We start from the raw sequence: 27,579 nt of genomic DNA, 5'->3' as shown, positions 1-27,579 counted from the left end.
AATAATTTCTATAATTCTGAGAGCCAATAAGCAAAATAAGAGCCAACGTTGCTAACGCAATAGTAACAAACCTTCCACTAGCTATAAGAAGCTCTGCTTCTAAGAGACAAAAGAAAAGCAACTGATGAACAAACATCACATAAAGACCAACGTATCCACTAAATGATCACGGGAAAAAAAGGGGCACACACTGTAGGCAAGCAACTCAGTTAGAATTCTAGAACAATCTACATCTTTCCAGCTTCTCACATCACAAATTCCTCCAACTTGCTGTTCTTTTACAATCTCTTTCAGTTATTCCACCCATCCTCTACTGTGCTCATCCTTGCTCCACAACACACACTGCAAGCAAAATCCAATTATTTTTACATTCTCTAACAGAAGGCGCTATAGATCTCCTTCTGAATACTCTCCATCCAGGGAGGATCAGCGTTAAAAAGATGCAATATCATCACGCCTAATGGTTTTATGTTTCAGATGGGCACAATCAACATCTGTGTACCAAGCTTATTCTCTCTATATACATAGCAAGTAAGGGGTGGGAAGCATAAATCTGGCTAGTTGGCCATGATAAAGGAGGGATTAGCCATCCTTATAAACAGCAAGAATAGAGACAAAGGAACATAAAGCAAGTTAGGTCAGCATCTCCAGCTTTGATTTTGTGCTTGTATTTACATAATTTTCTATTTGATTAAACAAAAAAACTACCCAGATACATATGTGATCCATCCAGAGTTAGAAGAGATGATTAAAATCCACGCTGCCTAAACTGCAATGCTGAAAATTCTGGTGAGCTGAATAAAGTATCTCACATTTTCAGTCAACAAGTATAATAGTCTTCAACAGATAAAAATAAGCTGATTTTTCGCCTCTCTGTCTTGCTGCTCAAGAAACTACACTGATTTTTAAGTACACTGTAGTAATTCTTTGTACACAGCTTAATTGGAAGAGAACTAGAAGACGTGCAGTCCGTTACCTGTTTGGATCAGAGTGATGGGCCAGTATGTTATAGCATCCTGTGATCAATTTCTCATATACACGTGCCAGGAATTCATCTGATTCTGCAGGACCCAAGATCCTTTCTAGGGAGTTGCTGCTTATCTCTGCCACACTCTCCGTGCTGGTTTCCAAAAGGAGGGGCAACAGGGAATGGATCACCTGTGGTGGGTTCAAATCATCTGACCAGCTTGAAAAGAAAAGAAAAGCAGGTAACAATATGCAGTGTAGACAATTATTTTGTTTGAGATTATCTTAGTGTTAAATGCCTGGAAAAAAACAGTTCTTTCATGTCACTTCTTTTTTATGCTTTGAAAAGATCACATAAATGAATGAAAATAAAACACAGACAGATTTGATCCATATGGCCTCAGCTAATCACAGAATGGCCTGCGTTGAAAAAGATCACAATGATCATCCAGTTTCAACCTCCTGTCATGTGCAGGGTCACCAACCAGCAGACCAGGCTGCCCAGAGCCACATCCAGCCTGACCTTGAATGCCTCCAGGAACGGGGCATCCACAGCCTCCTAACCCAACTAAGGGTTCCTATCAAGGACTCTACTTTCTAGAGATACCACACCAAAACTGAAGAGCTATTCATGTAATATAAAAAAAGACAACTTACACAATGAGATCCCCAGTGAGTCTGACCAAGGAGAGAAGGGTGTGCTTTAGGGAAGCTGCAAGAGGTAGACTTTGGCTGCAGAGAGTACCAAGGTGGGCAGCCTGAACTGCACTGATGTAGCTTTCTGCAGGGATCGTGTCATTCGCAAAGGCGTTGCGCTAAGGGTTGAGACACACACATGAAAATCAAACCAAATTGTGCTTAGCAGAAAGGCAGACTATTTGCCATTCCCACTAATTTACAGAATTAAGATTATGCTGGCTCAACCCACAAGGCTGGACTCACCCATGAGCCAATGTTTGGAAATTCATTGGTATGAATGTTGTTCCATGAGTCGCATAAAGTCTGCACAGCTGATGGTAAGTTCTGAACAAGCATTGGACCTGCAAGCAATCCAGAATTGTAAGTCAATGTGTAATACCACAGGTCCTGTTGAAAACCAGAATGCTTCTAAAAACTGTTTAAAACTAGACCTTAAGTTAACCAGGACACCATTGTAGCTATGTTCTATCTGATATCCTGCTGAAGGTTACTCTCATGCTCTTCTACCAGTCAAAAATATTCCTGAAGTTTGCACCAGCTTCTTTCTCTTCATTAGAAATGTGGCAAAAATACTAATTCACAGCTGTCTTCAACGCATGAATATTTCAGTTTGCCATATATTTCCATGCCATTCTACTGGAGCACCAGAATGGTTATAAAAGCATTATATAAGCCAGATAAGCTCACAAGTTAGTTACTTTTTCAAGGCTTGCCCCTCTTTATCAGCTGCCACAATACTAAAAAGAAAAGACTTCCCAGTTTGATGCTGACAGGATAAACACAGTCATCTGAACATGGTTGTAGAAGAGAAAGAGCACACCAGCCAGTGCACAACTTTGAAGCTGAGTGTTGGAAACACTGCAGAAAGCTTCTCCTGTGCACAAAAGGAAATCTGAACCATGCAGGATGCTCACCTAGAGTATTGGACTTGCAACGGCTGGATCCAATGGCCAGGACAGCAGCATAACCTTGTAGCTTCTCTTCAGAAGGTTTGTTCTCACCGGAGCCCTCCTCAGAGAGGCTACGTAGCAAGTAAGATCTGCATTCATGAGGGAAAGGATTCAGTTCAAGGAAGCAGTTCTGCGTTTCATAACTAAATGTGTCAATATGGTGACAGATAAGAAAGCAAACTTCTGAAGTTCTGCCCCATACTTCATGTGATATCACTAAGAGAGTTCAAGGCTTTTATCTCCTCTAAGCTTCTTACCAGCAAAAGCATCTGCTCAAAAGAAAAAAGCTGATTTATTTTTGCTTTCTTCTGCATAGGGGCTAATGAGAGTTTAGAAGACTTCAGACTCTTAATCTAAGAATTAACACCCCCCTCCTCTCTCTGATGGTCTCTGACAGTCTCAATAATGAGAGTGAAATAACCTTAAGCAGCACCATCCTACAGAGTGGTAAGAAGAGGTTTCATATTTGGAGGAAAAGCTGATTTTACAAACTTGCAAGGAAGTCCTGTAAGATCAAGCTACTTAGAAATAATGACCAAATTACAGCTTGAGTAGCTTTGCCTTCTTTTAAAAACAATGGTCAGTCTAAAGGATCTAAGTTAGGGTAACTACACTGGACTATTAACAGATCCAGCTCTCTACCAAAACAACAAAATAAAAACCCTCATGTACAGTAGAAAACATTATTTCTATCAGAGATGCTGTGGGTTGTACCTGGTAAATGTAGCATAAGTGTCAATAAGCTGCAGCGTAGCAGGTAGGAGGTTCTTGGTCATCTCTGAAGACTTATGTGGATCAGTTTCTGCAGCTAGCTTGGTAAAGTGCTCATCTAGAGAAACCTGGATCTTGGAAATTGCAGCATCGAGGGTGTAAATGGACTGTAAGCTGGGAACTTCATGCAGCTGGAGAATAGTTGTGCAATCGATGCCACAAAACGAAGATATCTTAAAATACGAATGAATTAGAACTGTAAGTGCAAATCATTCCACACAAGCAGATGTTCCACGTGCACATTTGTATTTGCATCAGCTCACCTGTCGAGCAAAGTATTCTTCTGCTATTTCCACATCATATTTTACTGAGCTGCACTTGCTGGAGGCCAATTCAATGAGAGAAGCAGCATGTTCAGCTTTCATCCCCTGTTTGGTAAGGTGATCCTACAGATGCCAGAAGAAGATCACACTTTGAAAGTGTTCTATAATAAAGCACTCTGCCAACTACCAGGCTAGAACACTTCAAAAATGCAGACAAGTTCCCACTTCTCACCATGCCCACACAACAAATCCCACACACACTAAGCATAGAAGAACAAGAAACTGACATTCTTACTAACAAACAACATTACAAAACACCCCAATGAAGATGAGACTTTAACCTTGATCCATGTGACATAAGATGGGATTCTCAGGCGAGAAGACCAGCGCAACGTGTGTAAAATATCACATTCACTCATCTCTGGTGTGTTTGTAGCCAACTGATTCATGTAGTTTTTGGATGGAGGCAATATCCCCAGTATCCGCCACAGTATCAAGAAGTAGTACTGAAGTGCACAGGCTTCCTAAACAAGAGCACGGTTGGATAAATTAGTAAAGGAAGGTGACAGTTTCAACCATTCTATCTACAGAAATGATCTCATCGGGGCTCTAGACTCGTATAGATGTGCTAAATCAGGCAAACATGGTTGAAAACACTAAGATTGAAAACCTGTTACACCTCAGCACAGACAACATTACAGCAACACATAACAGTCTTACCAGTGCAGTGACATTTTTGTTCTCTTTCCTCCTGAGTGTATCAAACTGTGACCCTGCTGCAAGGAGCGAAGTCAGCGCTGTGTAAAGCTCATCATACTTCATAGTCCTGGAGAAAAGGACCTCACAAACCTGCAAGAGATGACAAGTCACGGTCACTGTTTTTCATCTGCGTTTATTTATACTTTCTGTTAAGTATTAAGAACACCCACAGACCAAAACTACGCAAAATGTAACTTCAGGAAGTTAATTCTGCCAGGTATTCTGGAAGAATTGGATCAAACTGATGGGAATGTAACCCCCTATTTATCATATCTTTGCCTCAGATGTTTCAGCAGCACCAAGAAGTAATTTGGATATGGTGGGGTTCTGCTTTGCAGCATAAATAATTGAATCACATGTATTATGACAAGCTGTCCAACACAGCTTCATAGTAGTACATCTGAATTTGCAAATGGACTTCCCTGACATACAACTCAGTGCAAAAAAAGCATCCCACATTATCTTACTGAGTCACTACTCTTTTCTCCATTTGGATAAAATGGAGTGCTCTAGCCACTGCATCAGGTCCTTCCTTCTCATCTGTTTGCCCTGGCACTTGTCAAACCTACACTGCCCTTTGAAGGCTTACAGACATATAAATCCCAGTACCGTGCTATCTAGACGGTTCAGATCATCTTCACAAGCTTCTAGGGATAGGATGCAGTAGAACCTGGGCTGTGGAACTGCATCTGGAAGGTGATAAACAGCAAAAATCTTGTTAACTAAAATTGTTCAAGCAGAATTACATGCATTTTTATCTGTCTTAAGTATGCCTCTCAAAGGCAGGAAAGGGAATGGCTTTCATCTATTTGCAAAAGCAAATCTTGGAACAAGAAACTCCTCACGTGTTGTTTCTTACCTGATGAGCAGTGTTTGGTCCAGTTTTCTTCCACCTCCTTAAAACCATGATAGAGTGGGACAGAAGTTCGTCTGCTACTGTCCTGAGACCCACTCACCCAGCCAATGGGTGGAGTCAGCAAATTATATTGCACCTAAGTAGAAAAGCATTAAGTCATTAAGTAGGAGAACCATAACAACAAAACAGGGAGCCGTTAAGATACAAACAATCCCATTCCTACAACACAGTTTTCTCAGCTTCTGAGGGAAGCCCTGGATCCTACCTAATGAGCTTCCACCTTCTGAAAAAGCCACACACAAAATACTAGCATCTCATTAATGAGAACAGTGCCATAACACAACAGGGACAAGCTAAAGCAAGAACAGTACATACAAGGTATTTGAAATGATATCTAAGTACCCAAAATAGTAATGACTTTGAAAGATGAGGCAGGGTTTTCATCCTGCCCCCAGCAGTATTTAATAGGACAGCAGTTACACCACAAATGTATGCTCCGACTGAACCAGCCATGAGGAATCAACAACTGCAGTTAATCTCTCATTATAATCTGAAAGATTGGTAACAAAACCAAAGAGATCAGAACACACCAAATGATTGTCACAGATTTCTGCTGAGCAATGAGCTACATTACAGAACAGAATCACAAAATTTTACCTGTTCAAATAAGTACACGGGGGCCTTGGAATACTGATGGAGCAGATAATCAAACACCAAGAGCAGGCGTGCCACAATAAGCGGTACAGAACTTTGCTGGGTGTCCATGTTCACTGTCAGCTCCACAATGGTCTGGATACAGAGCACCATGATAGACCTGCGGCCCCTCTCAGAAAAGTTGTGAAAAATAAGCAGCAGCAGCTGGAGATGTTCAACATTCAGATCTTCTGCGTCACTGGGAAGAGTCCCTTGCAAGGCATTCTGCTTCAGCGTGCCCACAAACCTGACAATAGAAGAGAAAGTTCATACGTGACTTTTCTTCTTGCTTTGATACGTCTTTAAGATCTCTTAAATCAGAGCTTAGAGAAATATTTTTATTGTTTCATTTTTCTGCCTATTCTTCTAATCAATACTGGCGATTTCGCAAAGATAATGACTGATTTTCAAGCTAAAATAAACATTATCTTACCTTTCCCAAACTTTAAGGCATTCTGGGACATCAGGGTCTCCCTGGGCAGTGGCTTTATGCTGCCAAATGAGGAGAAGTCGTGAGAGCACCGACAAACTTTGAGGGTGGATGTAGAGAGGCCATGGACCTTCAGAGAAAGGGGCAACTCCCAGCTGCTGAAGAAGTGTGCTCTGGAATAAAGCAGAGACTTGGTGAAAAGAAGGAAGTCTTGCCTGCTTTCTTTAATTAAAAGCATGATTTGAATAAAGAATGTTGTTCCCAGAGGTTGTAAATGGCTAATACAGCAATATTCCTCTAATCTTAAATGTATCATAGCTACTGAGGGATATTTACATTGTCGTTTTGCCACCTAAGACAAAAGAAATTTTGAACTTCAGCACCAAAGAAGGACAAAATGGCATTAATGACCTCCACTCATTTGCCACAAAATCAGAGCAGGACAGATTAGGCTTTGGCAGAATCATACGGATCAGCCTGAAGTTTGTGCTTCAGCAAAAAGGTTGTTCAGCTGCTTTCAGGGGAAAAAACAAGTGTAAAAAATGGTGTTTTAAACACAGGCAACTAAAAGCATAGGCTCTGAATATACTGATTGGTAAGCAAGCCCTAATTACAGTGTTAAGTCAGGTCAGCCCATGACCCAGCAAAGAAACCTAGAGGCTACAAAGTTAGCACATGAAAGCAAAGGGATTAACTTGATTCTCCTAAGAGAATTCCAAGGCCTTTTGGCATCAGTCCTGACAGCAAAGTAAATCTGCAGGAATGCCTCTTGCTAACACACTGATAGAGGCAAGTCTCCAAAACAAATTCACTTCTCCCTCAGCCTTCATCACCTCCAAAATTCAATGGATTAACCTGGACTCTGGATGTTAAGCTCACACACTGCAAAGCATCATTCAATTTGGATCCAAAACATTCCAAGCTCTGTTTGAAAAATACCATTCCCTAGGACCAAGTGGAATCACAACATGCTGTTCCAGGTGCAGAGTCCACACAGAGGCATGAAGAGAAAAGAACATTTGTTCATCTCATTTCAGTATTCATCATGGCTTTACCTGTAAGGCAGGGGACTGAAGATCTGAGGTCACTAAGGAGTGGTTGAAGTGATACAGTGCAGCAGCAAACTCTTCATCTGAAGTGCCTGTAATACAGAGATTGAGCCTTTTACTTACTGTTGCTCTCCCACATTTAAGATTTCCGTATGGAACTATGAAAACAGTAGGATTTGCAGGTGTCTATCTGCGCTTTCCAACAGAGAAGTACTGCTCACTCACCCTTAAGCCCATCTTTATCCACTTCTTTGATGATGCTAGCAAGCGTTGCCATGTGCTGCTCCGAAAGAGAGACGCTCAGGTAGTTGCGAATGAAGTTATTCCTGGAGTTCAGCATAGAAGAAGTGATAAAGTTCAAAATGTTTGAAGCTAGGCTCAAAAACTGAAAAGAAAAAGAGAAACACGCTGTAGTAAGCAACAAAAAAAAACACATTAAAAAAGCCAGAACTGTTGGTAAAACAGATGTTTCCCTAATAACAGCCCTGGCAGCAGAGAGCAGATTTACTTTACTCATTGCAATGCAGTTAGTTTAGTCATTCTCTTAAAAAAGAGAAAAAAAAGTCTCTAAAGCTCCTGGCAGCAGAATTTATTGGTGTCTTTCCCCCAACACTAACAGCAGTCCATCAGCAGCTTCACTCACTTATAGCTCTGCCCTCATTTTCCCTCTTCCTTTGTAACCCACACTGATACTCTCAGTTTGATTCCCTAGCAATAACCAATACAGCAGCAATATTCCACTTGATGGAAGAGTAACACAAACATATTTCTTCAAAGCCAATCTTCCATCAGCAGTATACTTAATATCTGACATATATCACGTTACCTGTCAACACAGCTAGCTACAGCACACATCATTTCATTAACCCTGGAGACCTTTCACATACCAATTCTGGATCTTTGCGGCTGGCCAGGATGTTCCCATTCTCTCCAGCAGTCTGTTTGTTTGGGCTTTTGACTCTAGGAGAGCTCTCCAAGGGTGGTGGTGGAGGAGGTGGTGGTGGGGCCACTTTCTCTTTGCTTGGAGATATCGTCTCTTCAAACCATTGCCCAAGGATTGGTTCACTGTCATCATCTGACATAGGAGGCAGAAAAAGGCAAAAGCACAGGGTTGTAAAGAACAACCTTACACAAGGGACTTGGTACAGTAAAGGCCTGGAGAAGAACATCAGTTAAGGCATCTGCAATCTTCATTTCTCCCTTCCACTCACAACGCTCAGCATTTTTACAGTGGGAATTCACAAGATGAAATTATTTCCACTCTCCTCTCAAGCAAATACTGCCAAATACCAGCCTCTCTGGCTTCAGTTTACACAAAGGAGTATAGTCAGCATTGCTTCTGCCAAACAGATCTCACAAACTGCTTCATATTTTCAGCATTACACATTATTTCAGCCTAAAAAGGCAAAAATCCCAGTAGCCAGGTTTTCACTAAGTCTGAAAAACATCATAAAACCCTGACTTAATTTCTTTGCTGGAAACTCCATTACCTTGGCTGCTGTCCTCCTCAGTGCTGCTAAAATCATCCTCGTAGTAAGTATTTGAATCGGTGGAGGCACTTGCATCACTGCTCATGGAGCCCTTTCTCTGACGTTGCAAAACACACGCCTTACAGAAACAGCAGAACAAATTGAATTACAAACAAACTATCTTCCTAAAGCATATTAATTCTCTTCCAGTAAATTCCAGTCGAGTGATTTATTAACAGTTTCTCAAGATTCCTCTCCCTTAAAGTTGTATCAGAATTTATGCGGGCTGGTTGAAAAGAAATTATGCATGCCAAGAATTTAAGCAACACTTCAAGTAACAGCTTTAACATGAAAGCATCTGTTCTGAACGCGGCCTTTTCATCTTCTCGTTATATTCACAAATGCCACCGCACTCACAGAGCTATTTTGTTACAACAAGTTTGTCAAATTTACGGCCTCCAAACGAGGAGGGAGAGCGCCTTTGGTTGACACTGTCAGTTCTTCTTTGCATATTCACAGCTAACGAGAGAATTTTTCCACGCAGATGACACTCAGTGGGAGTTGCTGAGATATCTCCCCAGCTGCACGCCAGTTCTTACCTTTCTGTACGACGTAGACAGCAAAGTCAGCAGCAAATTAGTGAGTGGTACAGAATCTATCAGCCGCTGGATTCTCTGGATTGATGTGCTTTGAGCCATGATATCCAGCACTGCTGGTGGGCCATCGCTCTCCCAGCCCTGGAGGACAGCATTGAAGAGAGAATTTAAAGCATGTTTCAGCAGAGAAGGGCAAGTGTTTCACAAGAACTACCTACACACCTTGTGCAATGCCTCCACTTGCAGATCTTGAAAGAGGGATGACAGCAACTTGATGGCATGATTTGCAAGCACCACTGACAGAACACCAAACCCTTGATGTCTAGGGAAAAATAAAAGATATAATGTAATTATGGGGGGGAGGGAAGCAGACTGAGTGAGGTGACTGAGGAACCGCTTTGCTATATGAAAACAGAAAAGGTGACTCGTTTTCAAGAATCAAGACTTGAATAACAAATGGCGAGACCAACTAGACTCCATAGTAATTATCTGCTCTGCACAGTTACATGGACAATACTCCAGTGGGGTCCTTACATACCCTTTTCCAGGTCCGAGTTTGGGAGACCCAACGCCTTCCTTGGTCCGAGCAATAATGTCTCTAACACGAAGAGCAGCCAATGGATCTTTCTCCTTCCCCTTATCAGCCAATGCTGTGGGGCTGAGGTTCAAGATGAGGAAGAGACTGTTGAGCAAACACCAGGCCCCAAGCAGCTGGAAGTTCTGATAATGCTATCATCCAAAAGGTTGAGGGGAAAAAAAAAACACAACAACCAAAATAGTGTGAATCCAAATGCCAAAACACAACAGCACAATAAGAGCTTCCTGAAGGGCACAGATCTTACCTCACCCCCTGCTCGGCGTGAATTGCTGATGGCTTGTCCAATCATCTCATAGATTTCAAGCTGCAAATAGATATAAAACCACAGTAATGTTTAAGCATTGGATTGGGCAATAACTAAACCAGCCCACATACTTTTCAAACTCCAGACATGATTGCTGTTTCCTATCCACAATTAGCCAACCCAATTACTTTATCAGCCAGTCTAATGCCTAGAAATAACAAGCATCTACCGCAATCCAAACAAATACAAGTTCTATACATTTCGCTTGCCAAGAATGAACAAACACACTCTTTCTCATCTACTTACACATTTCTGTACAATAGTAGCAGCATCATTTTCATAATCTTCTTCTTTGGAACTTGTAGATCCTGTCCGTACCTGCTGAGTGGTACCCACGTGTAGGATGGCCATGCAAGTTGCCACACTCACACCTGGATGAAAATAAGTGAAGGTTCCCATTTAGCACACAGAAACAAGCAGTATTAGACATTCACACACGTTATGTGAGAAATTACAGGTTATTAAGAAGGTGTTGAGTCACCAAGTCACACTTGCAGAACATACCAGAACCTCAGTACCACCAGAACAAAGCTCACATTGCCCCAGTCCACACGTTATGCAGTATGGGGTAAAGCTGTCACATCCACAATGAAGATTACTTGTGGGGTGAGCCACGAACGTGTAGGTAACAAAGGAGAGAAGAAGCAAGAATGACTTAGAGATCTAAAAATAGAGGAAATCAGTCACCTGCATAGAGACAGCTGAGAGCAAGAACAGTCACATCTTGGAGCCGTGTGGGTGTCAGGGGCTCCAACACAGGCAGAGACAGAGTATCCAGTGCCATGGTCACATCTATTACCAGCGAGTGAAACCTACAGTAACAACACAGGTTAAGGATCAGCAATGCAATCTATACAGTGCTCATGAGAGTAGCACGATAACTGATCCCACACAGCTGGTACAGCTGTTTTCTCTCATACAGTGCACCCAGCATATACCAAAGAAGAGTGATGACACAAACTTACCCGTTACGAACAGCAGTGGCATCTGCCACCGTGGCCGGCATAATAAAAAATGAGTTGGCTGACACAGCATCTTGAAACCGATTTATGTATCTCAAGAAGTATGGGAGGTTCAGGCACACTCGCAGCAACTTTTCAGAGCCACCTACCAAACAAAAACAGTGTTTTACTGTTACTGTGGCATGGGAGAGCTTCTAAGCAGAACAGATCTAACAGCCATCAGGAGAAAAGCTTGCTCTTGCACTCTTTATCCCCACAGTGTTTCAGAGCTGATCCTCACCCAGTTCTTGTAGGCTGGCTACATTCTGAGCAATGAATATGCTTTTTGTCTTTGCTGCAGAGGTTTGATCTGCAGAAGCTTGATCCTCGTTTTCTCCTTCCACCTAAAATCAAGCACACACTAAATATATCACAGAAGCACAAAAAATATAGGGCATTGCACTGACTCTACAAAGCAGCAAGGTGCATCAACAACAGAACTCAGACAAGTCCTTGAGTGCACCGATACTCATGTTAGAAATCAGGCTGCTTCTACTCTGGGGCTGTATACCTGCGTCTCTGGCATGATTGACGGTGATGCTGAGACTCTGGGGTTAAAGACTGACGTCAGCTGATTGAGGAAGTTCATCTGTACTTCTTTCTGCCTTAGTTCTGGGCTCACCGGGGAAGCCAACTCCTTCTGGTCCTCTACTGCAGGGCGAACAGCAAAACACCATTTCATCCATCAAAGCACATTAATGTTTTCTAGAGCTCGCTCCATCGCCACAGTAATATAATCACAAATTGAACCACCTACCATCAGAGAGGGTTTTGATGGTCTGAGGCAGCTTGGCTGATTTCATCATTGCTGTGAAAGTGATGATTTCTGTTCGATCCAGGCGGCTGCAGCCTGTGCACAGCCCCTTTATCAGCAGAATGAGGTGTTTCTACAAAGAAAAAGGCATCAAATACATCATAAACTCTCTTGATTCCAAGTATTTTGTAGCATCGTTCACCCTCAGTTGCTGCATTATGAGTAATGCAACCGCAGCATCTCAGATCCAATCTGATCTCATAGCAAAGGTCGTGATGGCACTCTTGCTTTGCACAACATCAGAGCAAATATTTAAGGAATTAAGAGGCCAGAGTTCATTTTTGCTCTCAGGGCCATGTGGTCAAAATCTGTGCTCACCTGCGAAACAGCACACGCTTCGTCTGGGTTCTCTAAACGCAGAAGGGAGAATTCAATCAGGACTTTACATGCCGCTGCCACCGACTGCAATTGGTTTCTGGGTACTGAAAAAGCAGATGGTAGCATCAGTTAGGACAAGACTTGAAGTAATTTGGTATGTGTCACAGGTTATATGACAGTATAGCATGTTCTTAATGCTTTTGATAAAGCAGAATGATAGGCAGCATGCATGCATACATCGTCTATCGTGTCTAAGAGAGAGACGCAGTGTCAATTTGGTCTAAAATGTAACTTAAGAAACACCAGAAAAGCAAGGTTAAAACCTGCTAACACAGGCACATATGATGGGTTTCCTTGCAACATTTATGAGTTTATGGACTGCATTAATATCTGACTCAGAAATGGGGCCTGAGACAAAACCCAAGAGAACAACTCAGGCCTACTTTCCTTATCCTTCAACTGTTGTACAAGGGTAAAATCGGAGGATGGAGAACACTTACTGAGACCACACACAGTAGTGATGTAATGTGTTGAAAGTGCAACAAAGGAGGAGTAAAAAGGCTCGTATTGTTTGTCGTGGTGCAAGATTTCTGATTCACTGCAATAGGAGAAGAAGAGATACGTCAATTCGATACGGCACAATAGCGGCTGCCATACAACACTCAGAACATGATATATCCATTAACACGTGTAAGACAAGATCATTAAGATCACACGCTCTTTCCAAATCAAAGTGTTGAGGACACGATCTTGTCCTGCATCCCATTTGTGTACCCTCAGTCTTGACTACTGCAGCAGAAGACAGACCAGGGCATCAGCCTGCACTGGAAGTTTAAGAAAACAGCCCCCAGTATGGCCAGTACTTTTCCTTTACATCAGCAGAAGTCAGCCTCTCTAACAATCACCCTCCTGTCAGCTTTCATTAATCTTTAAGTTCCTCTAAAGTCAGCTGCCCGTAAAGTTGAGGCTGTTTGTTCTGCTGATGCCAGGGCTGCAGCACAGGCATTCCCATCCTGCCAAGGCAGAGCCAACAGCAGTTTATGCAATTCTGCAAAACAGAAGGATCAAAAACAGCCCATTGCATAACAACAACAAATACTCAATGCGACATGTGCACAAGCAGAGGAGCAAAGAGTTTTGGCAGGTAGCACACAGTCCAGAAGAATACATCCGCTGTCATCAGCCTCGTGGGCAGAGGGTGGTGATTTCAGAGCTTTACAGCAGTTTCCCTGCACACAAATTAACACCATGCTCAGACACAGTGCAAATTCAACGTGAACTCAAAGCTAAAGGAAAAACTGTGAAGCAAAAGACGTGTCAGCACGCTGAGAGTCAAATCTCTGAGGCTTCCCCTTGAGGTCTGCTGGCCACACACAGCGGCCACGTGTTGCAGAAATGACACACCGAAGGCAGCTGTGGAAAGGCTTCGCCCCACATCCCATCTGCACCGACCTGAAGGCAGCCACAGCGAGAAGCAGAGCTCTGCCTGCAGGGCTAGGCCAGCCCACGAGTCCACCAATAAAACAAAGTGGTGTGGATGTCCGCTTATTAAATACTTAAATTAATTGCCTTCCTATTTGCAGATGACAGAAACGCTCAGGTAACAAGAGAGCTGGATGAAAAGCTGGCACGACAGCTTCACCAGGCACTCTGCTTCTAATAGCAGCAACTCTTCCACCTCTGGCAAGAAGACCTTATTCCAAGGGAGCTGCTCGGAGGCAGAGGCTGCCAGCTGTCGTGGGCACCATTCCCAACCAACAGGACAATTCCTCAAGCTTGGCAACAACCAGCACTGTCAGACACTGGATGTGCCAACGCATTTGTGCTGCTGTCAGACACCCATATTGCTCACCTTCTGCTTTATGGCCAGCTCTAAATTAGTGGCTGTGGGTGCACACAATGCATTTTAAGACAACAAGTGAGAAGAGTTTGGGAGTAACGGAGCACAGAAGAAACTGGCAGCACCTAATGAGCTCGCTGCCATAAAGGTCAAGCTGAGCAACACAGAATACCTGCAGGTATAAGAACAGAAAAGTGCAGATACCTGAACCAGATGGGGGTTTTCACCCCAATTGGACAACAAGAGGATTGAGATTTATTTAAACAAGTCGTGGTCTTGTTAGGGCAGTGAAAACTGAAAGGCACTTGTCTGCTAATTGACATCAAGTCATTGCAAATGAGAACAAAAAGGTAACAGCTTAACCCGTAACGTGTTAAAGTGTTATAGAGTATATACAGTGAAACTTGATAACAGCTTCAGGCTATTGTGCTGTGATTTATTGCTTAAATAACATTTGCTTACCAGGGGAAATCATTACTCACACTAACTAAGAAGCCAGCCATCGACACAACCCTTCAGCAATGAATACCACCTCCTTCTCTCTCCTACTTCCAACTCTCAAGCAGCCAGAAATAGACCCTTTATGTAAGGCAGCAGCACGGAGCACCCTCCTCCAAGGAAAGGTACAACAGCAGGTGCAGTTCTCTCGCTATTGACAATCTCTGATGACAAATCAGCCCCATCTGACTGTCACAGACTTTGTAAACTGCGTTTCTCTGGGTCTTTCCACGTATTTCTGTCACAAAATGAGGCTGGTATCTATTCATCCCTGAGTATGCTTCTTAATAAGAGAACATCAGGGAGCCGATAATGTTTAAACTTAGGAATAAGATAGAAGAGCCATCAAGAAAAGGAGCATCTTAATTCACTTCAAAAAGAACCATGTCGGTGATTTTGCTGTTGTAGCACCAGAACATCCAACCACACTGTGGACCAACCAGCCAAACCCGCTCACTATCAATCTTGTGAAAAAAAGGACAAAAAATGCATATTTTAATGAGAAATCTAAAGATAGGCTGTTTCTTAGAACAGAAGAACACGGTTCTGCACAGTAATGAGCTATTTTTTCCCCTGCACGAGGCATGACACAAAAGCTTCTGCCCTGCAGGACTTCACAGGCAGGGATGTGAAGAGTTTGCTCAACGCCAGGCATTGGGTAGGGGAGGAAACAGAGCTCTCCCAGCGGCATTTGAAGGCATCATTCAGATTGGAAAAGGCCTCCAAAGTCACCGTGTCCCACTGCCCACCTCCCTCAGTGCCACATCTCCACACCTCCACGGACGGTGACCCAAGGCGGGCAGCTGTGCCAACGCATCATCTCTCTTTCGGTACCACAACGTTGAGGCCGCTCCTTCTCATCCTATCACTGGAGAAGCGCCGAGGCCGACCCCACCTCACCACAGCCTCCTTCCAGAGCCTCCCCTTCCCCACAACCTGACCCATCCCCTTCCCTCAGCCGCTGCCTCACAGCTCCCTTCCCTTCTCCGGACACGCTTCAGAGCCCCAAAGTCATCCTTATATATAACGAGAGGCCCGACCCCGCACACAGCACTGAGGTGAGCCGAGCTGTAACACCTCAAGGCCGCGCGCCGCCTGAAGGGAAGCAGGGCCCGGGGCCGCTCCGTCCCAACCCGCGGCTGCCGCCCTCACCTCTCGATAACGGAGGCGAGCAGCTGCGGGAGCTCTTTCATCTCGAAGGCCGAGTAGGAGGCGGAGAGCAGCGGCCGCACCGCCACCTCCCAGCCCGGCTCCGCCGCGCCGCCGCCCGCCGCCATCTTGCCGCTGTGCTGCGCCGGGGGGGGGCGGCGGCGGCCGGGGGAGGGGGGGGGAAGCGGGCCGGAAGCGCCCCCCCCACTGCGAGCCGCGAGACAGGAAGTGAGACAAAGCGCATGCGCGCTTCCAGCAACCTGATTGGAGGAGGAACGGCGAGCCTATGCGCCTGTGCAGTACGTGAGTCAGCAGGATTAAGGGTAGCGCATGCGCAGTATGTGTGTGGTGGCGTTCCCCCCCCTCCCCCCCGCGGGTGGAGGCGCATGCGCACAACTGAGGGCGCGAAAGAGACGGCGCACCTCAGGGCTTCAGGGGGCGCTGAAGGGAAACCCCACACAGCCCCACAGCTACAGTTCCAACACAGAAACGTTTACAAACTGTTAGAAAGTCATGTTTTAATCACAATAAATAAAGAACATGGGAGAGGGATTTGACATTCTGAGCACTCCCACAGCCCTAACAACTTGAATTCAATGACTTCCAGAGGCTGTTTCCAATGGGAAGGTAGGAAACTTTTAACCTTGTTTTAAACCTTGTTTTAACCTTGGTAATGAGGTGAGTGTGCAGCTCCACACATCTCATACACAGCCCATGGTTCGGTCACAGTGGGCTCCGAGGCAGCAGGGAACACCCCAAGGACACCCATTGGTAGGACACATGATTGGTATTACCTCCCTTAAAATCAATAATCAAATGGTTGTAGATTTTAGGGCTGAAGCTGTTGTGGGAGGTTTTGAAGTCGTTACATTACTGCGTGTCTTCATCATTTCTCTTCCAGGCAGCACCAGCAGCTCTCCCCTCCAGTTATAATATTTACAGCCATCGCAGTCGCTCCAGCTGGAATTACTAACAGAACCCCCCCATACAGCCCTGCTGGGTCACAGATCCTCAACCACAACAGTCCTCAGGCACCAGCCTTAGCCACACCGTTGTGTCACTGCAGCCCTACCGCCAGGCACGGTTCAGTAGCTTCACCTGGGCCAGTCTCTTGGTGATCATGGTGGCAAACACCAGCCCAAAGAGGACACTGCTGATCAGTACGTAGTCGTAGTCATCTTTCAAGACATCAAACTGCTTTGAGGGATACACTCGGGTCTGGTAGATATCTAAGCCGTACGCCACAACCTAAAGAGATAATCATTATGAGCTGGTGGTTCATTAAATAATCATCCTATATCTACAGTTGTGATTAAAAGAAGGAATTATGAAGTGCTGGGCAGCCACACAATCAGAAGTTACAGACTGCCTGCTGCTCTCCCCACTAACACCACCATTCCACATAGAAGCTGCTGCCTTGTGCTCACCAAACAAGTAGACTCCAGGCCAGATGGGGATGTGTAAATCCCTCTTATTTGGGATACGGTCTGATTGTAGTTGATAAACCTCTCAGCGTGGATCTGCACATCTGGGGAGTAAGGAATCAGGTTTTCTTCTCTGAAAGGCATGTTAAAAGAGATATCAAAACCCATCCAAACAGCGTGCAAAGGACATCATCATCTGCATTTCCTCATCTGATCAACAAAGGCTACTGCCCTAAAACAGCAAAATTAGCAGCTCTGCCCTAGTGCAGATTTATTCTTGCTGCAAAGAAAGCAATCAAATACGCCAGCTGGGTCAGACTGCACTGCAGCGGCCTCCTTTTAGGGTTCTAATGTTTTATGTGTCACTCTTAACAGGCAGTTACTCAAACTGCTATCTCTTAGGGTTTTTGCTGATGGGAAGCCCTGCTGTATTACATATATTCCATTGTCGCATCCAGGGAACAAAGCAGCTTCATTTAAATTCCTGTAAGAATTGCCCCAAATCTGTACACTATATCACAATGTTATTATACACAAGATCCATCCAGCTTCAATATAGCAGCTGTTGTGCCTTCCTTACCTGCTCTGCTCTGTGGGGATCTCTGGGCGGCGAGGATCCAGCAGAGCCTTGGGAAGGGAGAGGATGGCACCGGAGGGGAGTCCGACTGTACATTAAAAGAAAGGAATCTTAAAAACTGCCAGTTCTGACAGCATTTTCTAACAGGTAATACAAACACTCTCCAGGTGTGTGCACTTGCCAAGAGTCCAGAGCAGCCCATAGGCAAGCAAGACATCGACCAGAGAATCACACTGGCCTGGTTTTGAGCACAGTGCCTGATGTATGTAAGAACAACCAACGTGTTCAGCCCAAAGCAGCACATGCTTACTCAGCAAATGACGGCTGGTGATGCCTCGCTCAGTGATGGTGGCCTCCATGGCACTGATGGCAGAGGGGAAGATGTATGACTGCTGGAGGACCTGAGGTAAAAGCGGGCGGTCCAGGGAGCTGAAGGCTGTGGCGTTGTATTGCTCCGTCCCCTCGTACAGCTCCAGCACAGTGAACTCGTTCCGACGTGCTTTTGTGTTCCAGTACTGGTACTGAAATGAGAGAAGGATCAAAAGTCTCCTCCACGTAAGTTTGCAAACTGCCCCTAACTCCTAAAAGATTAAGAGTTAAGAACAGAATAACGCCCCTTACCACCACCCAGTTCTCCGAATGGACGATGTGGACAGGACCCTTTGCTTTCTTCTGTACTGACGAGTGGATGATCCTGCCTGTGACTCCATCAATCAGATAGATCCCAACGAACGTGCGTTCGTGGTGCGTATCGGTGCTCTCTGTCACCACTGCAAGCAGGTTTGGATTCAAGGACTGTAGCAGCAAGAAAAGAAAAAAAATCAGGTAAGATCCTCACCTTAGTGCTACAGGCACTGCAGTTATCTGCATTTCATCTGGCATATAATCAATTATCCCTATTAGAGCAAATAGGGAGAAATCAAGCAGCAATTTGCCCATCGTTAGATGCCTGATTGAATTGCAGCAAGAATAAACTGCAAAGGAAATCTGCAACACAATTAGTATTGTTTGGGAAGACTGTAGATACATAAATAAGAAGAAACAAGAGTGGCACCACAGAGCAAAGGCTCAAAGTAATGTCTACAAATGCTGAGATCTTCCACTGAGTGAATGCACTGACAGAAAGCTCCTACGGCACCTTATAGAGAACACTGCGGTCTCCCATCACACGGCCCTGGGAGTGCACGTGCTCGCTGGATCTCTTCCCTTTCACTGTCACTATCCTCTGTACTTCGGTGGGTATGGACACCTGCCAGCTCTCCTCTGTTGTCAAGTCCTGCAAGAAAAAAAGCACAGCATGGTAAAGTTTACCTGTCCTCGCAAGACACCACCTCAACCGGTAAGACATGAACAGCTTTCTTCCTAAAGCTTCTGAGGCATGTTTTAAAGCTTGAAAGAATTATTAAGTCAGCTGAACTGCTTTTATTCCAAGCAAAACATAACAAACCGAGTGATCTATCATTATCCAAACAACACTTAAAGAAGGCAACATCACTTAGATTGTAATATATCCTTCCGTACCTTTTTCAGTCTGAACCCAGAGAGCTTTCCCTGCTCGGCATCCACTAGATAAAAGAAGATGGAATGGGCCATTTCTTCCAGCTGGCGAAGAACGTTCTTAGTTGCAGGGAAAGCTGTAACCTGGGAAAGCAAAGAACAGTGGGAAGAGGTTAAAAATGAACAGGCAAACAGAAAGCAGAGCAGATTATTTCCAACGTGTTAAGGAGGATGAGCTCTGTCTTACCAGAATAGTATTATAAAATATATATATATAATAGAAAATGAGACTTAATAATGATTTTTTTTTGCCCTGCTCCCAAAGGACATGGAATCACTGGCCACAACACAAAGAAAACTGTCTCCAGGCAAAGCAATTTACCTTGTACTCATCGTCGATCAGAAGCAGTACTTTGGAGTAGTCTTGATCCATAATAGGCAGAAGCAAAGTCTGAAGAACTGGACGCTTCAAAACAGGGGGTGCTACTTGGCTTCTCCTCCCAAAGATTGGGTTAAAGACGTACAGAAAGCTGATTTTGGTTTCCTGAGGACCAAAACAAGATGCAAGACTTTATTTAAGACATACAAAAGAGCTGTTTTTCTACCAGTTATCTGCCGCTGTTCATTATTCAAAGCTGAGATTTAGCTGCTCCATCACAGCATCCTATCTGGACATCATTATAGCACTGAATTAGTTTCACCAATGAGACACCATGCTGTGAGGGACAGAGAGGGACCCACCTTATCCTTAATGAGCAAGGTGCACTGCGGAGGGTGGGGGAAGTGGGCTGTTGTTCTTTGGACCATCAGCTTGAGGGAGGCACCCGGTCTCACGTTCCTGAGGTACTGCTTCCATAGGATGGTGCCAGAACTGCTTTCAATGCCAAAGAGCTGAGCAGAGATGGAGCAGAACCAAAATTAAGAACACCTCTCTCACATTCAAGCACTGGACCTTCTTTTGGGGTATGAAACAAGAGCTTCAGTTCCTCCCGAAAGCTACCATAAAGTACTCTGCACATCTTCAAGACATCGTTCTCAAAGCCCAGGTAAAAACTGGGGGTAAATTCAGCTCTGAGACTCTTCACTACAGTCTAGAAACAGAGCACCACTCTGGCTTCCTCACCTTTCCCGAAGCAGTGACCATCACCATCATTTTCTGGAGGTTGAACTCATCCCTGGCTAGATTGTCAATGTTAATCTCATTTTTAATCTGGCTCCGGGGTTTCCTGGCATCGTAGAACATCTTCCAAAGGTGAGCAGTCCAGGCTTGCAGCAGGATAAGCTGGGAGGACAGCCGCTTCAGAAACATCCCCAGTAACCCATCTGCAAACAGACCAACGGTGGTAACGAAGGAAAAATGCCTATATCCCCCTCCACGTCTGAGACTACAGCCTCAGCCAGTAGAAGAAACACTGCCATGCATGAACCTATGCCACCTGTTTTCTTCTGCCTTGCCCTCCAGAACAGCAGATTTATACTCACTTCTATGACAGACCCTCTGGCATTTACCAACCTCTTCCCACTTACGCCTTGACCCAACTTTTATCAACTGAAAGCAAACCTTCATCCAGAGAACATCTTTAATATCCCTTCTTTCTTGTGCCACACAACAAAAAACACAATTCTGCCCAACAAAAGTTGATATTCAGCCACTTGAAAGAAGCAAAGCATGAGGCATCAAGTGTATTTTGCTACTAGGAAAGCAAACAGAAAGTAAATCAAGTTCCACTTGAGAGGTGTTAGTTTAGAAGCAATTAGAAAACACTGCATGCAGTCTGAGGTTACCTTGAATAGCTGCATCCAGGACAGCAAGAAAAACAAAACAAAGCAAAAACAAAAGCTATTGCAAATGGGTCTTCCAGAAAGGGAAGAGGGGATCAAAGGGAAATGTTTAGGGGGAGTGGTGAAGATCACCCACAGACAGTAACTGGATTTGACTGTAATGGTGACTGGGTTTGACTGTCATACATTTGTGCTCTCTGCCTTTGCCATCAGACTTTAAAAGCTTAGGCAGAAATGGGTTTATATCTTCTCCCTTTAATTGCCAAGAGTGAAAATCTGAATCTGAACTCTCAGCTCAGAGGGAAAAGAAAACCATCTACTTCTTTAGGGAGGAAAACAACCAGACTCAGATGCCTAAGGGTGATTCTGTTAGCCTATGGCTTACCTGCTTTCTTCCCAAATTCTCCCTCCAGCTCAGCCTGTGCACCCGTCAGAGGCAGGTCCACCATCTCCAAGCTCACCACTTCTGCCAGCGACTCCTCTCTGCTCCACACAACCTTTCCTGGTAAAACATAAAACAAACCATAAGGATATTGGAAAGAAAAAGTCAAAACCAAGTGTGAGGACATAAACCCTGAAACATTCACATCACTGAGATGGACCTGCAACCCCTTCTGCAAATAAATCTTATCTGCCACGAGGGTTTTTATTCTGTAGAAACACTGAGAAAGATCTAGAACATGGTTAGACTCACCCTATGGTAAGATGTTTGAAATCATTGCCCCCATCCCCCCCCAAAAAAAACAAACCCTAAACTAAAGCACTATAAAACTGATAAGCTCTCCCTATACAAAGAACATGGCAGAACAGCCATCTCAGGTGAGATATCTTTTGAGGGTGAAAGATGATGCAAGACTGCAGCATCTTCCACAACACATCAGTTTATAAAGAAAGCCAACTCTAAAATATGGGGCCTGGGTTCTACAGCACTGCAGTTTTCTTCTCCTCCAGAACATGAAGGTTGCTGGTAAAACCCGGGTCAGGTTTGCAGTTTGTTCCCATCACCTGGCTGCTGGAGGAACATCAGCATGTGGTCTTCTGTTTGCACCAAGGCTCGGTAGCCCACCGAGTCATCCTTCTTCAGGAAAACCTGGATATAGAGCTGAGGGAAAAAGAAAAAGATTAACCCATCTGCTTGGATAAACGTGAACGCTCAGGTGAAACAAACAGCACAGCTGCACCCAGTAATGATTTCACCCGATCTCAACAGCTCTACAAAGGGTGCCAAATCAGGGTATGAAGGCGATTGCAAGCACCACAAACCACAGGATTAAAGTAATCTCTCCCCACTCACCTGCTCTGGCTTGGCGCCGTTCAGCTCCAGGTTAAACGTGATCGTGGTATCCAGCAATCTTTGTCCAGTTTCAACCAGATAGAGATTGATGTTGTAGGTTTGATTGGAACAGGTTAAGGATTCCTGTAACATCGTGCAGAAACATGCTCAGATCCAACTTACCCATCAGGTCAAATTCTGCAGCAGAATCTCATGTGAGATCATTATGGTTTCAAAACGTTTTTAGTTGGTTTATCTAGAGCTGCTGTGAAACATCAGCCTCCAGAACCAAGGTGTAACACCTTCCATGTTCTGTTCCCACAAGCAAAGGAAGAAAAGGGACTGTCAAGAACTTCTACGGCATATGGGAACTGGTTTCTCATACTTGTTTCGGGGAATCCTCCAGAGCACTTCCATGAAGGCCGTCAGAACTTCCAGGTTTCTGCAATGAGGATGAGAGAAGGTAACGTGGTTTGACACTGCCATGAGTGTGATAAATGAATTGCTTTGTGTGCTTGGCAAGTCTCAGCTTGGCTTTAAAAGCAGCAGTTATGCTAAAAACGAGGCTGTGCTCAGCTCAGTGCCCATAAGAACTGAAATCCACTGCAGTGAACTTCTACATGACACAACAACAGCTTAGACAAGGTGAGCCTAGGCTGGATGTAACCAAGATCTGCATGCATTACTTCTTAGGCCTGAAAAGATCATTAAATCCCACTCTTTCCCAAGCTACTCATCATCCAGGCCTGCAAAGGAACCCACTCCCAGATGATAGAGCTGTACCTACCAGCTCATTCCTACAGGTCAACACAGCAGCAACAGTTTTCTCCCCAGTTGTTGCAAAGCTCACCAGGGCTGCCTGAAAAAGAGGGAAAAAAAGGAACAAAAAATGATACAACACAATAAAAAGGGCTGTTTGACTGTTGTGAGCAATGTTAAGCTGTGTTGGCTTTCTCAGTGGAATGCCTGGTTACCTGCTGGAAGTCTCGCAGGTGGCTGAGCTGCCCCTGTTTGCACTGCAGCAGGGAGAAGTAGCCCGGAGAGAGCTGCAGGAAGAACTGAGTGCGCGAAGCATTGATCACACTGGGCTGAGTAGCCAATATCCTGGGCTGGAAACCATCAGCAAACTCCAGGTCGAGTGACTGTGGAAGGGAAACAAGCACATGCATTGATGGAAACTTCTTCCCCAGTGAAACTAATAGCTTCCTTGTATCAGCAGCTGCAGACCTCACAGCCAGGCAGCAAATCAGCTGGATAACTGCACACGAAGTCCCTCAGCACTGCTCACCTGCAGCGGGATCTGCTTCATCTCCTGCTCCATCTCCAAAGAGCAAACATAGAGCGAACGCGTGGCTGCGTCTGCACACACCAGCACTGCCTCCCCCACCACGTTGCAGGCTCCATTTAAGCTCTTCAGCCATGGGGCTGCTACTTTGGTCTGCCAAGAGAGACATCAAGAGATGAAGACATCAACAGCACGATGATGTTTAAGGAATGAACTTACATACACAACTGTGTTTGTTCATATCAAATTTGCTCCATTGGATCTATAATCGAGCACAACTACCTGTTCTATGATTTCTCCATCCTCCACACTGAGCGTTAACACCTTCAGATGGCTCTGGGGCACAACTCCAAGCACGTGGATCACTCCAGCCCCACGGGAATATAACAGCTGGTATCGAGTATTCTCACTGTGAAACAAAGGTCACGAAGCATCGTTTGCTCATCTTATTGCTCCCAAAGGTTTTCAAGAACATGAAGGAACTGAAGCATCCCGAGTCAGGGCTCTGAGCCTGAACTTCCTTCTGCTTCAAATACGTTCTCACCTTTCTGGCAGGTGTTCCACCCACTTCTGGTGCCCGTTGGACAGGTAGTGCAGGGAGATGGCTGCCTTCTTCAGCACTGCCACGTACTTCACCGCATCCTGCAGCCCCACCAGACTCGCCGTCTGGAAACTAAGCACAAGTCAGACGTGGTCGATTACAGAACTACCTGTAGGCTCTCAAACTGCTATACTGCAGTCTGGGTACGTTAAGCTTGCTAACTATACTGCAGTGCAGGTACGTGAAGCTTGCTAACTTAATACCAACTGATCCCTGGGATAAAGGTGTGAGGGAGCCCTGACCAGCACTACCTGACCAGCACTACCTGACCAGCACTACTTGACCAGCACTACTTGACCAGCACTACCTGCCCGTGTCCAGCGACGTCTCCCAGTTCAGCCCTCCAATGTTGGTCTCCCAGGAACGCAGGATGCGCCCAGCGCTGGATACGGTGATGGCATCTGCACGGGGAGCAAAGGGAGCTGAGCCCTGAACCTGGGTGTCCAACATGGAACCACAGAGCAGCTCCTGGGTGCGACTTGCTCACCCTGCCCGTGGATCAGCATGGCGTCGATCGCTCCTTCAGGGCCGGCCTTGTCTGCATGGCGCCACACTGCGAGACAGGCAGAGCGAGAAGGAGATGGGCACCACGAAGCTGTTACTCTCAGACCCACAGCCCTGGGCCTTCCCACAGCTTCATGTCCTCCCTGCTGCGTGCCCTGACAGGCTCCCACAGGCGCGGGGTCGCCATCATTGCAATGCAGCACTGTGCGATGCGGCCCAGCGCCCCCCGCCCGCCCCACTCACGGATCTCTCCGCTGCGGGAGTTGAGCGCAGCCACCACGTTCTTCTCGGTGCCCACCAGCAGCTTCTTGGAGCCCTGCGAGGCCTCCAGAGAGGCGAACTTCAGCTTCCCCACGTACTGCTGCCTCCTGCGGGGACGGGCAGCGTGAGAAGGACACGATCCGCGGGTAGAGGCCCGCCGCGTCGGCCCGGCACTCACCAGTCGAACTTCCCCACTTGATCCTCGTACACGGCGGCCGCCAGCGGCAGCAGCAGCAGCACCCACAGCGCGGCCGCCATGACAGCGCCGGGGACCTCAGCGCCTCCCCGGGCTGCCCTGCGCTCCGCCTGAACGGGAACGGCGCCGAGCGGGGCAGCCCGCAAATCCCCAGCAGCCCCCGCGGTGCCGGGGGGGGCCTCGAAGCACGGCGGCGCCATGCCGAAGTCCAAGCGGGACCGCAAGGGTGAGAGCGCGGCCCGGTGCGCGGGGCTCCTTCCTTCCTTCCCACCTTAACTTTCCCCTCGCTCCCCTCCCCGCAGTGTCCCTGACGCGGACGCCCAAGAAGGGGTTGGAAGCCAAACAGGCGCTGATCGCGGAGGTGAGTCGTGCCCGGTGCGCGCTGCCCCGCTCCACCCCCCCCCTCTTTCCCCATCCCGGCCCCGTTAACCGCTGTCGTTCAGCTGCGGCGATGCGTGGACACCTACAAACACATCTTCATCTTCTCCGTGGCCAACATGAGGAACAACAAGCTGAAGGACGTGAGGAACGCCTGGAAGCACAGCCGGTGAGAGCAGGGCCGGGGGGGGGCGGTGATGGAGGGGTAACGGGAGCGACCTCGTCCTCATCATCTTCCTCTTCATTGCGCTGTAGGATCTTCTTCGGGAAGAACAAAGTGATGATGGTGGCGCTGGGCCGGGAGCCGAGCAGTGAATACAGGGAGAACTTGCACAAGGTGGGAGGGGGCTCGGTTAGAAACAGCCGGCACAGCTGCCCCGGGGGGGTTCAACATCCATGGAGGTGATGGGGGCTTTCCCAGCCTTAACTCTGAGTCTCTGTGCTCCTTTATTGCAGGTCAGCGAGCACCTGAGGGGTGAGGTTGGTCTCCTCTTCACCAATCGCACCAAGGAGGAGGTGGATGAGTAAGTACGTGTGTGTGTGTGTGACCATCACGGCTCATTTGGAGTCCCAAACGCACACAGGCTGTTCCTCACCTCACTGCTGCTCTGACACCGCCCTGAGCTGCGCCCCTCTGGGTGTCCCCATCAGCAGGGCTCAGTGTGAAGCCCACAGCTCAGCTCTGTCTTATTAGCAATAGCCCCGACCCAGAGCAGTCTGCACGGGGCCTCCGTTCCTGCAGCTCTATCTGCTGATCTGCCGCAGGTGGTTCTCCAACTTCAGGAAGGTGGATTTTGCACGAGCTGGGAACAAGGCGACGTACAGCGTCAGTCTGGACATGGGGCCCTTGGAGCAGTTTCCACACTCCATGGAGCCGCAGCTGCGGCAGCTGGGATTGCCAACAGCTTTAAAGAAAGGTACGTGTGTGAGGGAGCTGCTTCCTTTCTCTTCCACTGTGCCTGTGCAGTCTGTTAAAGAGAACATTGTGTAGGCATTTGGGACTGAGCTTTGGAGAAAAGATGGTGCTCAAAGCCTTATTTTCTTATTTATCCACCAAGGCAGGTTGTGGGGTTTCCTTACCCTGCTTTTTGTTCCTGCAGGAGTGGTGACGCTGCTTTCGGATTATGAAGTCTGCAAAGAAGGGGATGTTCTGACCCCCGAGCAAGCGCGTGTCCTGGTGAGCAATGGAACACAACACACCGTCCCGTGTGGTTCTATCAGCTTATCTAAGAGCTGCATGGTCGGGATAACCAGGTGGGATGACGAGTCTGTGTCCTTTCCTAGAAACTCTTTGGCTACGAGATGGCCGAGTTCAAAGTGACCATCAAATTCCTGTGGAGTTCTGAGACGGGGGACTTCCAGAAGCTGGCAGGAGATGGGGAGGAAGAGGAGGAGGAGGAGAAGGAAGAGGAGGAAGAAGAGGAGGACATTGACATCAATGAGGACTAGCAGCAGATCCTTGTGCGTGGACACTAAGCCAGCTCTATTTTAGAGCTGAAAGATGAGGATGTTTTCCTTCCCTGCCTGCAGGAGGACACAGTTAACTCGGTATTCTTAAAGATGATCCAACTCCACCATTTTTATATAAAAACGTCTATAAAACCCCCAGGTCTTGTCAGTGCTGCCTGTTGTCACTCAAGTACTGCTGCGATCTGAGGGATGGGAGATGCATTTCAGGCCCAGGTTGGCCCCCACAGCTCATGGGGAGCCAGCCCTGCCCTGCCCAGCACTTCTACTTCATGACGGTCAGTTTTAGCTCTGCGGGCATTTTGGCTCAG

The 27,579-nt window shown here is 46.3% G+C and overlaps 3 protein-coding genes across 3 annotated transcripts in view; 1 reads left to right on the top strand and 2 right to left on the bottom strand.

The window, feature by feature from the left end:
• Window positions 1-16,173, bottom strand: part of UBR4 (ubiquitin protein ligase E3 component n-recognin 4) — a 66,362-nt gene extending 50,189 nt beyond the window's left edge. Inside the window, exons 1-29 of the mRNA XM_072354584.1 lie at window positions 16,027-16,173; window positions 13,037-13,134; window positions 12,537-12,640; window positions 12,162-12,291; window positions 11,916-12,055; window positions 11,646-11,748; window positions 11,369-11,510; window positions 11,091-11,215; window positions 10,650-10,774; window positions 10,344-10,403; window positions 10,040-10,230; window positions 9,724-9,823; window positions 9,505-9,642; window positions 8,927-9,044; window positions 8,324-8,511; window positions 7,662-7,821; window positions 7,443-7,528; window positions 6,391-6,560; window positions 5,922-6,204; window positions 5,268-5,400; window positions 5,018-5,097; window positions 4,370-4,498; window positions 3,991-4,173; window positions 3,650-3,772; window positions 3,330-3,559; window positions 2,580-2,704; window positions 1,909-2,006; window positions 1,624-1,781; window positions 977-1,186 (exon numbers count right to left, since the gene is read on the bottom strand). Of these exons, the coding sequence (XP_072210685.1) occupies window positions 977-1,186; window positions 1,624-1,781; window positions 1,909-2,006; window positions 2,580-2,704; window positions 3,330-3,559; window positions 3,650-3,772; window positions 3,991-4,173; window positions 4,370-4,498; window positions 5,018-5,097; window positions 5,268-5,400; window positions 5,922-6,204; window positions 6,391-6,560; window positions 7,443-7,528; window positions 7,662-7,821; window positions 8,324-8,511; window positions 8,927-9,044; window positions 9,505-9,642; window positions 9,724-9,823; window positions 10,040-10,230; window positions 10,344-10,403; window positions 10,650-10,774; window positions 11,091-11,215; window positions 11,369-11,510; window positions 11,646-11,748; window positions 11,916-12,055; window positions 12,162-12,291; window positions 12,537-12,640; window positions 13,037-13,134; window positions 16,027-16,151 (4,055 nt within the window). The 5' untranslated portion in view covers window positions 16,152-16,173. The remainder of the gene's footprint in view (window positions 1-976; window positions 1,187-1,623; window positions 1,782-1,908; window positions 2,007-2,579; window positions 2,705-3,329; window positions 3,560-3,649; window positions 3,773-3,990; window positions 4,174-4,369; window positions 4,499-5,017; window positions 5,098-5,267; window positions 5,401-5,921; window positions 6,205-6,390; window positions 6,561-7,442; window positions 7,529-7,661; window positions 7,822-8,323; window positions 8,512-8,926; window positions 9,045-9,504; window positions 9,643-9,723; window positions 9,824-10,039; window positions 10,231-10,343; window positions 10,404-10,649; window positions 10,775-11,090; window positions 11,216-11,368; window positions 11,511-11,645; window positions 11,749-11,915; window positions 12,056-12,161; window positions 12,292-12,536; window positions 12,641-13,036; window positions 13,135-16,026) is intronic.
• Window positions 16,174-16,521: 348 nt separating this feature from the next.
• Window positions 16,522-25,631, bottom strand: EMC1 (ER membrane protein complex subunit 1). Its single transcript, XM_072354511.1, has 23 exons — window positions 25,406-25,631; window positions 25,210-25,334; window positions 24,950-25,015; window positions 24,770-24,863; window positions 24,406-24,534; window positions 24,144-24,270; window positions 23,865-24,014; window positions 23,551-23,718; window positions 23,364-23,435; window positions 22,962-23,018; window positions 22,598-22,720; window positions 22,309-22,405; window positions 21,689-21,805; window positions 20,645-20,844; window positions 20,263-20,412; window positions 19,904-20,065; window positions 19,546-19,665; window positions 19,163-19,300; window positions 18,646-18,819; window positions 18,335-18,545; window positions 18,028-18,112; window positions 17,451-17,580; window positions 16,522-17,271 (listed from the first exon to the last, which is right to left on the bottom strand). The coding sequence occupies exons 1-23, from the start codon at window positions 25,621-25,623 to the stop codon at window positions 17,092-17,094; spliced, it is 3,093 nt and encodes a 1,030-aa protein (XP_072210612.1). The 5' UTR covers window positions 25,624-25,631; the 3' UTR covers window positions 16,522-17,091.
• On the top strand, window positions 25,563-27,409 carry MRTO4 (MRT4 homolog, ribosome maturation factor). Its single transcript, XM_072354519.1, has 8 exons — window positions 25,563-25,649; window positions 25,726-25,784; window positions 25,867-25,970; window positions 26,057-26,138; window positions 26,258-26,325; window positions 26,567-26,718; window positions 26,902-26,978; window positions 27,086-27,409. The coding sequence occupies exons 1-8, from the start codon at window positions 25,622-25,624 to the stop codon at window positions 27,248-27,250; spliced, it is 735 nt and encodes a 244-aa protein (XP_072210620.1). The 5' UTR covers window positions 25,563-25,621; the 3' UTR covers window positions 27,251-27,409.
• The last annotated feature ends 170 nt before the right edge of the window (window positions 27,410-27,579 follow it).

This window comes from Excalfactoria chinensis, chromosome 20 (assembly GCF_039878825.1).
Source record: "Excalfactoria chinensis isolate bCotChi1 chromosome 20, bCotChi1.hap2, whole genome shotgun sequence".
Taxonomy (NCBI): domain Eukaryota; kingdom Metazoa; phylum Chordata; class Aves; order Galliformes; family Phasianidae; genus Excalfactoria; species Excalfactoria chinensis.
Note: the sequence above shows the minus strand (reverse complement) of the source record. Positions and strands in the feature narration are given on the sequence as shown.